Below are 14,258 nucleotides of genomic sequence, written 5' to 3'. Positions count from 1 at the left end.
ATCCAGCAATTAAACTTCCTCTTGTAATACCGTCATGACTTTTCTCTGCTTCTTGGGAGCACTTCCAACCTCACTAGCGGCACTTCATATGGGTCCCATGGTGTTAGCCAAGGTTTATAGTATAGAACTAAACATGATGAAAACTACGCAAGAACTGAGAAAGAGCCTTTCTACTGTGATGCGCAATTTACTGGAGAGAGGAACTGCACATACGGAGATGATTAGCATCTCATGGCACTTTACACAGACTCACAACACCTAAGCTCACCTAAACCGCAACAGGAGTGGCCTGTACAGTAGTACAGTGTGTCCTGCAGCTAATTTTACAGCTATGATTTAATACTGCATCGTTACATTTTTTTACATTGTTTTTTACATTTCTCTCGGCTATGAATGGTGCCAAGTATGGTTTTTACATGTTTTAATGTATAAGTTTTGATAAATTTTAAGTTTTCATTATAGATTTGTATGTATTTTATGACCATAAATGATAAAATAGGCTAGTATATTCATATATTTTATGCATTCATGACATACCTACTTTTTCTTCACTCTTTTTTTTTAATATTTCTAGGCTACATGGGGAGAAGGCAATGGCACCCTACTCCAGTACTGTTGCCTGGAAAATCCCACGGGCGGAGGAGACTGGTAGGCTGCAGTCCATGGGGTCTCGAAGAGTCGGACACGACTGAGCGACTTCACTCTCACTTTTCACTTTCACGCATTGGAGAAGGAAATGGCAACCTACTCCGTTGTTCTTGCCTGGAGAATCCCAGGGACAGGGGAGCCTGGTGGGCTGCGGTCTATGGGGTCGCACAGAGTTGGACACGACTGAAGTGACTTAGTAGCAGCAGCAGCAGGCTACATGGATGGTTTATCGGTCATTTTTTCAAACCAGTGCAAATCTCCAAAATTTTGTCCAATATATTTACTGAAAAAGATCTACTATCAGTGGGCCCATAGTTTAAACATGTGTTGCTCCAGAATCAGCTGTAGATTTTTTTATGTTATTCTCAGCTAGGTTTTCAGGTATCAGGTTCACATCCACATAAGTCTTCATATGTTTTCTAATCACTTCATTTAATTCCTTCAAACATTACTGAACATCTATTATTCACAGAAACTGTACTAAGTGAACTGACCACAAAAAGCAGTATGCCCATACATGACCATATAGCTAAATAACATATAGTGTGATAATGCTTGGACAGTGTCTACAAAGAGTCAGCAGAATGCAAATGACAGAGAAATCAGTCCCTGATTGGCAGGTGGTAGAGAGGTATATGTGATGAAATACTACAGAAGGGAAACACGACTAGCATGCCTAGGCTTCCCTAGTGGCTCAGTGGTGAAGAATCTGCCTGCCAGAGACATGGGTTCGATCCCTGCATCTAGAAGATCCTCTGGAGAAGGAAATGGCACCCCCGCTCCAGTATTCTTGCCTGGGAAATCCCATGGATGGAGGAACCTGGCAGACTACAGTTCCTGGGGTCACAAAAGAGTTGGACATGACTTAGCAACTAAACAACAACAGCAACAACATTTATTGTCTACTGTGTTTCTGATACTTCAAAAAGTACTCTAAGTATGCTTTTATTTAATCCTCAAAACAATTCTCTGAGGTAGGTACTATAATTATTCCCATTTGCCAGATGAGAAGACAAGGTACATAGAAATTAAATAACTTCCCCAAAGTAGAAACAATCACAAGGAGATGGACAATGCATAAAACAGTTAGGAAGAGGAAGTCACTCAGTGGAGCACTTGTTTTAGTGTTTGAGATCAAGTATGTCCAGATTAGGAAAAATATCCTAAGAAGTTTGGACATAATGCTGTGTAGGCAAAGGAATTCATCATAAATCTCTGAAAGAAGCATTGGTAGGGAACCAGGGCACATCATCATGTTTTTGGAGCACTGTGCTATTTTAACTAATTTGCAGACTCTTCTTTCATATGGAATAATATTAAATCAAATATAAATGCACATTGAAGGAACATGACTCTTGAAGCATAATGTTTCTTCTGTTCTACATGAATGTAATTTGCCTGCACAAATTAACTCATGTGTGAGCGGGTTCGAACCTCATTATCCAAAAGTAATGTCATTGGGAATAACATTGTTTTAAAGCAAAAGACAAAAGTTCCCATTGTATGTGTTTATTGATCACCATAGGCCTTGAGCATTATACATTCAAATTTCTATTTAAATATGCTAAAATAGGATATGTTAATAATACCTTAGTTTGCAAACACGCATAAACAATGTCTGATATAATGCCAGGAATAAAAAAATTCTAGCACAGAACACAGCATTTCCAAAAGCTGTCATGTATTCAACACCAGGAGAAAATCATCTTCCATTCAATAATGAACATCTTTAACAAAATTATATGTTAAATTTTTTTTCTGCTCTGATGGTTTTCCTTTAAAAAAAACAAAATTAGAAGCCTTGTTTTTATTTGAGCTTCCAAATTCAACCTTCACCGTCTTCTCCATTTAGAGCATTGACCACTAGGGGGCAGAAATGACCCAATCATTTCGTTTGTTTCTGTTGACTGTTTCAGATTTTGAATCCGAGACGTATGCTCCTAAAGCAGTATGCTCCTAAAGCTAAAGGTGTATCTTCTTTAAACTGCATATCAAACGAACAAGCAAACAAAAAGAAAGAAAATTCAATTTAAGTCTCTTTCATTTTTTATGAGTTACCAAGTCCAAATCTTATGCTTGTTTTCAACTACAATAAAATTAAATTTACAATAGAGAGATTGATAGTTGATTATTGGTCTGTTGTAATATAAGACTAGCAATGTCCTTCCGTATCTGGGTTTATGTTTCTAAGTGCCTACACTAATGATTAATGTAGTTATGAATATCACCTAATTCACGTATATTATTAATTACATATATACATATTATACATATTATGTAGTTATGTATATTATCTAATTATGTATGTGCATATATTATCTAATTACATATATTATCTAATGATTTAGTTATGTATATTATCTAATTTAGTGTTTATGACATATCTATGTAAGATGGGGAATTAAAGATTTTTTAAAAGATTGCAAATTATGTGGCATAATAGGGATTTAGATCCAGTTCTGCATAATTCTGAAAGTTTTCTATGATATTAATTTTTTTCTGTGTTGGTATGGCATATACAATACATGCAGGAAAGTACATTAAATACAAATATTCAACTTAAAAATGATATAAAGCAAATATCCATTTCACCACCATTCTGCTCGAAACAAAGGACGCTTATAGCTCCTGCAGAAGCACCAGGTGGCTACTCACTCTTCACAAACCCCCTCCACCTTGGGAGGTAAAGAAATAAAATAGTCTACCTGATTTGTGTATGCTTTTGCCTGTCCAGACCAGTTCGACAAGCAGGGTTTCCGAAAGCGCGAGAGAATGAGAAACAAGACACAAAAATTCAGAGAAAAGCGAGGATCAGGGGACCAACACCGCTCCAAGGTGAAGGTGCCGAAACCGAATCCAAGCCAGCTTTATTATGCTTTCAGCCGGGAATGAAAAAATATGCGGGGAGTTAAACTATAACTCATGTGGCCTTCAGGGACAAAGAAGAAAATGATCATTAACCATTGAGTAATTAAGAAACAGTAACCAATAACAAATCAGTAACTAAGACTGATATTCTTATCTATAGATTTTTCACCGGATATGTAGAACATGTGATTCTGAGAAGCCAGCTGAGAAACAGTCTGGGGTCGCAGGATCATATCTTGTTTTCAAGATTATGAACTGTTCCCTCTGGACTTGTTCCAAGAGTCTCATGCCTTATAGCATCCAGTTTATCAATAATTACAAATTTATTTTGTGGCCCTTGCCAGGGCCTGCTTTTCTTTTATTCTTCCTGTCTCCTACACTTGCCTGTAAAAATATTTCCTTCTTTTTATTGCTGAGTAGTATTCCATTGTGCGGATATACCACATCTTTTTACTTATTCACCTGTCAAGAGGCTATGGATTGTTTCCAATAAGGTTGAGGATATGTAGACAGACCCAATGAGCTAGCAATTTCTCAGTTATACATCTTAGGGACGATTTTTATATGTGCCTCAAAAGATGTGTATAAGAATCTTTGTAGCAGCATTATTCATAACAGTCCCAAATTGGAGATAATCCCCAGGCCTATGAATAGTATTAATAGAACAGATAATAAATTGCAGTACATTACATAGAGCCCCTCTCCACCTTGAAATATCATCACCATCTTCATTTTTATGACCATCATCATTTTTAAGATTATCATTCCCTTTGTTTTACTTAGAACTTCTATGAGATTTATATAAATCTATTCATCATGTATAGATTCATTCATATCTTTCTCCTTTTGGTCAATAGTGTATTTTTAATATTTATTGATACTATTGTATATAGTTATAGCTCTTTAATTTTCATTGCTACATGAAATGAAATCTCTATGTAATATTAATTTGCTACATCCTTGAAGAAGTGTTCAGATATTCAAACAAAAATGGCTTTAGGTTAAAGAATACAACATTAATAGGGACCCAAAGAGAATCAAGCACTTTAGAAATAACATAAGAAGGCAAAAATTAAGACAATATGGGTGAAGGTCAGAAGAAGTTGACAAGTTGTATTAGAATAATCTTTTCCAAAATCACACACACATACCACACACACACGTATGCACACACTCAAGTTAGACTTCAGTTTTACAAGAAGAAACTTTAATTTTTCACAGATACAGTACATAATTTTTAAAGAAATTATTAGTCTTTTATATAATTAATGACTTAAATTGTGCTGTTCCTCTTTATAGGTATTATGATTTTGTATGTAATTTCATTCTAGATTTAGATAAAATATCCCCCTCAGGTTCAACTGCTTCCTTTTTTCCCGTGTTTTCTCATTTCACACTTTTCACTTTTCTATGATGAAATTAAAAGCTTTAATATGCAACGTGCTCACTTATTTTCTTTATTCACATTTGATCATTTCTTTCTTCTGATCTCTGAGTAAAGGAAAACAACATATTCTTAATGGGTTATCCAGGGAAAAGCACAGAGAAGGCAATGGCAACCCACTCCAGTACTCTTGCCTGGAAAATCCCATGGGTGGAGGAGCCTGGTAGGCTGCAGTCCATGGGGTCACTAACAGTCGGACACGACTGAATGACTTCACTTTCACTTTTCACTTTCCTGCATTGGAGAAGGAAATGGCAACCCACTCCAGTATTCTTGCCTGGAGAATCCCAGGGATGGCGAAGCCTGGTGGGCTGCCGTCTATAAGGTTGCACAGAGTCATACACGACTAAAGCAACTTAGCAGCAGCAAGGAAAACCAACCAGTAGGAAGAAGAAATATTGGGCTAAGCCAACCCTGACTTTGGGAGTGCATGCCCCACGAGGAAGAGAAGGAATGGAAAAACCAAGATGGCAGAGTCAGAACTGCAAATGTAGTAATGGTGACAGTTTCCCAGGGGTTTGCAAGTGAGAGAGCCAGAGATAATATGATACTCTGATTTCCCACAAACTGAAATAAGTTTTGAGTTTAGGTTAACACTCCTGCCTTATCTTTGATTGGAACAGTACAGCATGTATTATACACAGGTTGACAATAGGAAATACACATAATACTAAAATCTGAAGTCATAAACAGGAAAAGTACCCACCTCTACCCAGAACTGATTACACTGCATTAAAACAGGCTCTGATAAGGGAAAGCCATTGAAAAGTCAAGTCAAAAAACAGGCATAAGGATAAAGCTCCAAGGAAGGACCAATAATCAAAGATCCCATCTGATCAGAAACAATGCTGAGTCAATCCCTTCCTGAGTCCCAAGCAGCAAAGCCCATTTTGACAAAAGAGAACAAGGATACTGCTTGGTCTGTTAAGACAGAGGTGAATCATTTCAAATTTTCATTTTAAAACAAGACAAGAAGGGGAAGAAATAGTGTAGGTCCAGTATACACCCAAAATGGAAGTAGCCACATAGTGGACACCTTGAAGCTTTCACACCATCAAACACATCTACCTGTTTTCTCAAGAGGCAAATTCTCTAAGAAGTCATCTGCAGCCCACAGCATCTCTTTCAGTGCAGAGAGGATCAGGACATCTATGACAGGCTCCAGTTCCCACTCTGAGGTATAATTACTAACCACAAAGATGTCAGAAAGAGCGAATCCAAGTTTTCTGTGAACTGCCTCTAGCTGCAATAGAGAATGCAAAGCCCAGAAATCTTAAAACAGTGCAAAATACAATTTTATGTCAATATAAATTATGAAAGTATGAACATAAAGTAAGAACTTGGCAATGGTTAGGCTGTTGGAGAATGTAGAGACAGAGATCTGGCCCCATAAAGGGGTTTCTTCAAGAACTTCACAAGTCAAGTTCTAATATCATTGCTAATTTTCACTTAGAATACACATAATAGACTCAGTATGAATTAGAAGTGAAAGGTACCTAATAGTTTCATACAAACTACACTGAAATTCAAGCATTTTAACACCTTATGTTAAAATCTATCATTTCCTTTCATTTCTTTTTTAAATTTCTTTTCAATTTTTATTTATTTGTTTTTGGCTGTGCTAGGTCTTTGCTGCTTTGCACAGACTTTCTCTAGTTGTAGCGAGTGGAGGTTAGCCTCTAGTTGAAATGTGCAGCCTTTTCATTGCAATGGCTTCTCTTGTTGCGGATCACAGGCACTAGGCACATGAGCTTCAGTAGTTGCAGCACGTGGGCTCAGCAGTTGCAGTGTGTGGGCTCTAGAGGGCGCAGGCTCCAGTAGTAGCAGCACTCAGGCTTAGGAGTTGCGGCACATTGGCTTGGTTGCTCCCGGACATGCGGAATCTTCCTGGACCAGGGATCAAACACGTGTTCCCTGCATTGGCAGGTGGATTCTAATCCACTGTAGCACCAGGGAAGTTCCCTTTCAGTTTCCTTTTAAAGGTTATTCTCAGGATAAGTCGGTTTTGCTAGACTAATTTAATGTTATGCTTAATTCAAGCTTAGCCTAGTTTATTTGTGGAACCACACTTCCTATGGCAATCCACTCCAGTACTCTTGCCTGGAAAATCCCATGGACAGAGGAGCCTGGTAGGCTACAGTCCATGGGGTTGCAAAGAGTCGGACACGACTGAGCGACATCACGTTCACGTTCACACTTCCTAGGTTCAAAATAGGACTCTGTCACCTCCTAGCACCGTCAGTAAACTAGCAATTGCTTAACTCTGTGTGCTTCTGTTTCCTTATCTATCAAATGTGGTGATGACAGTGCCCATCTCATAAAGTTGTTACGAAGTATTGAATAAGAAAATACATCACATATTTAGTGCTCAATGGCCTTCCCTGTTGGCTCAGTGGTAAAGAATCTGTCTATAATGCAGGAGACTCGGATTCAATCCCTGGGTCAGGAAGATCCCCTGAAGGGCATGGCAACCAACTCCAGTATTCTTGCCTGGAGAATCCCCATGGACAGAGGAGCCTAGAGGTCTACCATCCATGGGGTCGCAGAGTCAGACATGACTGAAGCCACTAAGCAGCAGCAGTTCTCAACAAATATTTACTATCTTTATTTCCTCCCAACTATGGTTCCCACCTCCAGGTTCCCTCGACTCCAATCTATTCTGCACATAGGTGGCAGATTTTTATTGGCTTAACTTTGGTCATACCATTGCTCTTTCAAAAAAATTGCTGTAATTCCATATAATGCACCTAATTAATAGAATCATCTCATGCAAATGTAACTTCCTCTCTCTATCACTCCAAGGATTCAGCCCTCCCCTAAACTAAACAGTGCCATGCTTCCCATACACACTACCTTTTCCCTTATTGATGCATTGGCTTATTCAGGGCCTCAGTTTTTCCCCTTTTGGTCCCTTCACTTCCTGAAATGCTCCTCCTCAGTACCACCCCAGTAATGAAATCACCCCCCTCCCCTTTAAAGTATTATCTTCCCTTCTCTAAAGTTTCAAAACATTTTATTTTCAATCATTTCTGTTTATCACACTCAATCATATCACATTCTTTAGTCAATTTCTTCTTATCCTACCACCTCCCCCAGTCTCTTTACCTCTTCCTACAAAATTATAAGCTTTTTAGTGCAGGGAAATTATTTTTGTTATCTGTGTATTTGATTGGAGACTCTCATGTTTGCTTGATCATCAAGGTAATTGATATAAGTTGAATACAACCTAACTGAATTAAATTGTAGTGAATGGAAATATCTGTGTCAGTGTAAAGATAAATATATATTTAATTTTTAAAAATTGGAAAATGAACCTGAGTTATCCCAAGCAATTGTTTTAATTCTTCTTAAACTCAATAGGTGTTTGTTTTTATTTTTATACACAGTAATATGTGATTAGAGTGACATAATACCCCAGAAAATATGTTTACAAATGGCATCACCCATTACCTTAAGTTTCACAGGCACACATTTGTATATGTCTATGAGGTCACCTTTTGTAATCAGATCCAAGGTATCCACATGAGTGAGCAACACCACATGGACCACATCTATGCCAAAAAGATTCATATTATTTTCATTATTAAAGACAACACCAATATTTTTCATTTAATCAGCTATCAGTTATGCAATATGCTATCTATGGAGCAATTTCAGAGACTTGAGAAGGTTCCGTATCCCCCACAAAAAAATGTCCCCCTTAACTACTCATTCATACTTGGAATTTGTCTAGCAGAAGAAATATCCTTCATTGCCTCCTAGGGGAAAAAACAAGACTTCAAAAGAAACCACCTCTTGGAAGAGGTAACTAAAATACACTATAGCATTATTGATTGATTTCACATCCTATCCAAACATTTGTGTTTTTATGGAGATTAGAGAAAACCAAAAGAACTCTAACACACAAGATGGGGGAAAAGACGCCTCAAGAAGGAGAAGGAATTTTAGCAATCACCTTCCTGCACACCACCCTTGAAAGCTTTTAAATTTCAGTGAGCAAGTAAATCAATCATTCTCTGCTTCTAACTTAATCAAAGTTGTGACAAATTGGCTCATCTGCAAACAGAATGGAAAACAGAGCCTAGAAAAACCATTAAGGCACTCTAATTCCCTAATCCTATTTACCTTCTCTGAAGCCTTGATGCTACCTCTCCCTACTCAACATCTTACTTTCCGACATCTTTTTCTTACTGAAATGTTCTTTTCTACTTTCTAACCCTTTAAGAAACAAGGGAGAATTTAGGATTCTTGGTAAATAAACACATGCTAGAATGCCGAGGTAGCAGGCAGTGAGGATTATAGTAATCTCTTCATCTATATTGATTTGTTTAATCTTTGTAATAAATCTCTGAGGTAGACTCTATGATTATACTACAATTTTATAGATCAGAAAATTGAGGCACAAAGTCACTCAGCTTGTGAATGATTAATTTGATGGAATCACACTGATTAGCCAGGGGAATATTCACCTATGAGGGCTTCCCAGGTGGCTCTAGTAGTAAAGAACCTGCCTGCCACTGAAGGAGACATAAGAGACGTGGGTTCAACTCCTGGGTTGAGAAGATCCCCTGGAGGAGATGACAACCCACTCCAGTATTCTTGCCTGGAGAATCCCATGAACAGAGGAACTTGATGGGCTACAGTCCATAGAGACTCCAGGAATCAGACACAACTGAAGCCACTTAGCACACACACATTCACATATGCAATTTCTTAAGTTCTTCATCCTGTCCCCAAACCACCCAGCAATATAATCATTTGCCTTAGAAGTGAAGTGGAAAGAGACTCACCAGACTTAATCAACTCCCTTTGAATTTTCTTGATCTTTTCCACCATCTCATGGGAGAGCTCTCCAACAGAGTTGGCATTGAACACAAATGCCACACAATGGATTCTGTCCTTGAGCAATGGGCAGCCTGTATGGTTACCAATGCCTTTTGGCCTTAGTTTCAAGGAATTAAACTGTAAAGTAAAGATAAAGCAACATATTAATTCAATGAATATTTATAAGCACACACTCTGCACCAAGCACAGTTAGAGTGACTGAAACTGAACAAAACAGGCATGTCTCTAACACTAAAGGGCTAACAATCTGGTAGGGAAGACAGCTGTTATTGACAGCAATTGACAGCATTGACAGCAATTAGATGGCTGTCCTTTCATATGGTCAGGTAAAGCTTCTGTGAGGAAAGGTCATATATTTAGAAAGCTAAAATGTTGGGGGAGAGTTAGTCTGATAAGGGGAATAATGAGATGGTAGAAAGCATTCAAGATAGAAGAAGCAATGTGGATAAAGGTGGAAGTGAAAGCATTCAGAAAGAAATCTGGTACCGGCAGAATACAAGGGGTAAAGTGATTAAAAATAGGATGTGTTTACTCTTGAACTAGCAATTCCTATGCTGGGAATCTGTCCCACATATATACTGGCAAAATACAAAGTGATATATATACAAGGCTATTAACTTCAGGACTATTTGTAGTGGCAAAAATCTGATTCATCAGTGACATATAGTATTTTATCACCTCTCTAAGAAAGGAGAAACCACAAATAAACTACAGATTTTTATATGGGTACTTATAAGAAAAGAAAAGAGGAGGAATGTATTTTATGAGTCAGAGAAGAGATGGATTCTTTGAGTACATCTTCTTTTCTAGATTTGACCTTGTATAGATGATAAACATAAATATAAAACTAAATTTTAAAAGCTATCCTTAACTTTAAACAAATAAGCTTTTACATCCAGTGGGATCATAACCACACAGAGATAAATAATTTGACTCGAAAGCATAGTCATTTATATATTTCTGTTACATATTTCCTAAATTGAATATAAAAATCTGCTAAAAGACTAAATTGTTTCCAGCTTTGATTGTATTTATATTATGTTGGTATTAAATATGATCATGATTAGACTGTTCATAGTAGTAATAGAAATTTTGCTCTGAGACCACAGTGAATATTATGCGCAATAAAGCAAATGAGTGGTGATATGATATTCTGCCACCTCTGATGCACTTGAGAATAGGGATTCTCTGCTTGGGAGAAATGAGATACAAATGTAAGATTGCTGTTCAGTGGCTAAGTCATATACTGCAGCACACCAGGCTTTCTTGTCCTTCACTATTTCCCCGAGTTTGCTCAAACTCATGTCCATTGAGTCAGTGATGCCATCCAACCATCTCATCCTCTGTCACCCCCCTTCTCCTACCCTCAATTTTCCCAGTATCAGAGTCTTTTCCAATGAATAGGCCCTTCACATTAGATGGCCAAAGTTTTAGCACTTCAGCTTCAGCATCAGCCCTCCCAGTGAATATTCAGAATTAATTTCCTTTAGGATTATGTGAGATAGAAAAGATTAAGTAAAAATTCTCTAGCCCTGAATTTGAATGGAAATTTTCTTCATGAATTCATAATATATTTTATCATAAGTACATATATTATATATGTGTGTGTGTGTGTATCTTAGCCCTGTCTACAGAAAAGGGCAAGAACCAGTGGCCAACTAAGAAGCAATCAACAGTTCTAATGACCCAAGCAAAGACTCCTTAGAGAAATCCTTGATTTAAAATCTAGAACTGGAAATATACACAATGTGGTTTGAATATCTAGTATATCATAAATAAGAAATATAGAAGATTTTTCAGGTTTCTGTAAAAAAAAAAACCCACTCAGTATCCAAAATGTAGAGGCTTCCACTTGTCAAAAATGGTACATTTGGCATCAAAATGGAGAAAAACATAATAAATAGAAGCACATCAAGTATGTTCAATTCATGAGTTCATATGGATAGTAAAATAATAAATGGTAATTGTTGGCAGATACAAAGAACTAACTTATTGTTTCAAAAGTTTGTAAAAAAGAGAATAAATGGAGCATGCATTTCTGCCTTTCCTATATAAGCCCTACCACTAAATAATCTGGTAATAGGAGAGGGGAAGTTCCTCTTTCCTATGTGAAATGAAGGAGTGATAGAAAGAGAATACCACTGTTTTCACACTTCAGTAGAGGGTCTAGACATTGGACACTGATAAATATCTATATTAGAAAAATGAGAAAACCCAAAGTTGTATGCCTCTTCATGAAAGAACACAACACCACCTAGGAAGTAGAAGCTGAATTTAAACATGCCCCAGGCATAGTTTTGGAATTTTTTCCATGGTTTTAGAAACCCACATCAATTGAAACAAACAGCAAAGTTCAGACTATAGGTTAAGTCTAGAGAACAAACAACTAGATTTCTCAAAAAATTAATTTCAAAGAAGAATACCAGAAGATATAGAGGCAGAGCATACAGACTAAAAGAGGCTGGAGAGATTTATTTGAATAATGTTTCTAAGAAACTGTTTAAAAAAAAAATGCATGATAAAGAGAATTGGGTAATAGTTTGCCAATTAAGAACAAGTATAACTTTTAGATGTGATAAGCATATTATGGCTATATTTAATAAAAGACACATATGTGCCATGAGTGTATATATATATATATATATATATATATATATATATATGTATACCTACATATATAAAACTTTTGACATGTTAAATATAAATTGAATATATATATTAATAATAAATTTAAAATATATATATGTATATATATATATATTCAAACAAAAGTGAAAATGTTAGTCTCTCAGTCACGTCCAACTCTTGGGAACCCCATGGACTGTAGCCTGCTAGGCTCCTCTGTGCATGGAATTCTCCAGGCACGAATACTGGGAAGAGTAGCCATTCCCTCCTCCAGGAGGTCTTTCTCACCCAGAGATCAAACCTGGGTCTCCTGCATTGCAGGCAGATTCTTTACCATCTGAGCCACCAGGAAGACTAGAGATCTCTTCAAGAAAATTGGAGTGATCAAGGGAACAATTCATGCAAGGATGGACGTGATAAAAGACAGAAATGGTAGTACCTAACAGAAGCAGAAGAGATTAAGAAGATGTGGGAAGAGTTCACAGAAGAACTCTACCAAAAGGTCTTCATGACCCAGATAATCCGACAGCGTGGTCATTCACCTAGAGTCAGACATTCTGGAGTGTGCAGTCAAGTAGGCTTTAGGGAACATTACTATGGACAAAGCTAGTGGAGGTGATGGAATTCCAGCTGTTATTTCAAATCCTAAAAGATGCTGCTGCTAAAGTGTGACATTCAATATGTCAGCAAAATTGGAAAACACAGCAGTGGCCACAGGACTGGAAAAGGTCAGTTTCCATTCCAATTCCGAAGAAAGGCAATGCCAAAAGATGTTCAGATTCCTGTACAGTTGCACTTATTTCACATGTTAGCAAGGTAATGCTCAAAATTCTTCAAGCTAGGCTTCAGCAGTAAGTGAACCAGATACACAAGCTAGGTTAGAAAAGGCAGAGGAACCAGGGATCAAATTGCCAACATACGTTAAATCATAGAGAAAGCAAGGGAATTCCAGAAAAATATCTACTTCTGTGTCACTGATTATGCTAAAGCCTTTGACTGTCTGGATCACAACAAACTGTGGAAAATTCTTAAAGAGATGGGAATACCAGACCACCTTACCTGTCTCCTGAGTAACCTGTATGCATGTCAGACATTGAACAACACGCTGATTCAAAATTGGGAAACAAGAACATAAAGGCTGTATATTGTCACCCTGCTTATTTATCTTCTATGCTGAGTACATTACACAAATGCCACACTAGATGAATCACAAAGATGGAATCAAAATTGCCAGGAGAAATATCAACAACCTCAGATATGCAGATGACAACACTCTAATGGCAGAAAGTAAAGAGGAACTAAAGAGCTTCTTGATGAGGATGAAAGAGGAGAGTGAAAAAGCTGGCTTAAAACTCAACATTCAAAAAACTAAGATCATGGCATTCGGTCCCATCACTTAATAACAAATAGAAGGGGGTGGGGAGGAATAGAAGCAGTTACATATTTTTCTTTCCTTTGGCTCCAGATCACTGTGGACAGTGACTGCAGCCATGAAATTAAAAGACACTTGCTTCTTATAAGGAAAACTATGACAAACCTAGACAGCATATTAAAAAGGAAAAACATTACTTTGTTGACAAAGATTCATATAGTCAAAGCCATGGTTTTTCCCGTAGTCATGTATGCATGTAAGAATTGGACAATAAAGAAGGTGGAGTGCCGAAGAATTGATGCTTTCAAGTTGTGGTGCTGGAGAAGACTCCTGAGAGTGCCTTGGACTGCAAGGAGATCAAACCAGCCAATTCTAAAGGAAATAAATCCTGAATATTTATATGAAAGGACCAATGTTGAAGCTGAAGCTCCAATAATTTGGCTACCTGATGCAAAA

The 14,258-nt window shown here is 37.3% G+C and overlaps 1 protein-coding gene across 3 annotated transcripts in view; it reads right to left on the bottom strand.

Annotated features, from left to right (window-relative positions):
• IFI44 (interferon induced protein 44) overlaps nucleotides 1-14,258 on the bottom strand; it is a 65,881-nt gene that overhangs the window by 44,539 nt on the left and 7,084 nt on the right. The window contains exons 6-9 of one of the 3 annotated variants that reach the window (XM_012174440.4): nucleotides 9,751-9,922; nucleotides 8,411-8,511; nucleotides 6,029-6,203; nucleotides 2,142-2,632 (exon numbers count right to left, since the gene is read on the bottom strand). In XM_012174440.4, the coding sequence (XP_012029830.1) occupies nucleotides 2,628-2,632; nucleotides 6,029-6,203; nucleotides 8,411-8,511; nucleotides 9,751-9,922 (453 nt within the window). In that variant the 3' untranslated portion in view covers nucleotides 2,142-2,627. Of the gene's footprint in view, nucleotides 1-2,141; nucleotides 2,633-3,441; nucleotides 5,008-6,028; nucleotides 6,204-8,410; nucleotides 8,512-9,750; nucleotides 9,923-14,258 lie in introns of those variants that run through there. The other 2 variants (XM_042250161.1, XM_042250157.2) reach the window with 2 other exon arrangements.

The sequence above is a fragment of the Ovis aries genome, chromosome 1 (genome assembly GCF_016772045.2).
Source record: "Ovis aries strain OAR_USU_Benz2616 breed Rambouillet chromosome 1, ARS-UI_Ramb_v3.0, whole genome shotgun sequence".
Lineage (NCBI taxonomy): Eukaryota > Metazoa > Chordata > Mammalia > Artiodactyla > Bovidae > Ovis > Ovis aries.
Note: the sequence above shows the minus strand (reverse complement) of the source record. Positions and strands in the feature narration are given on the sequence as shown.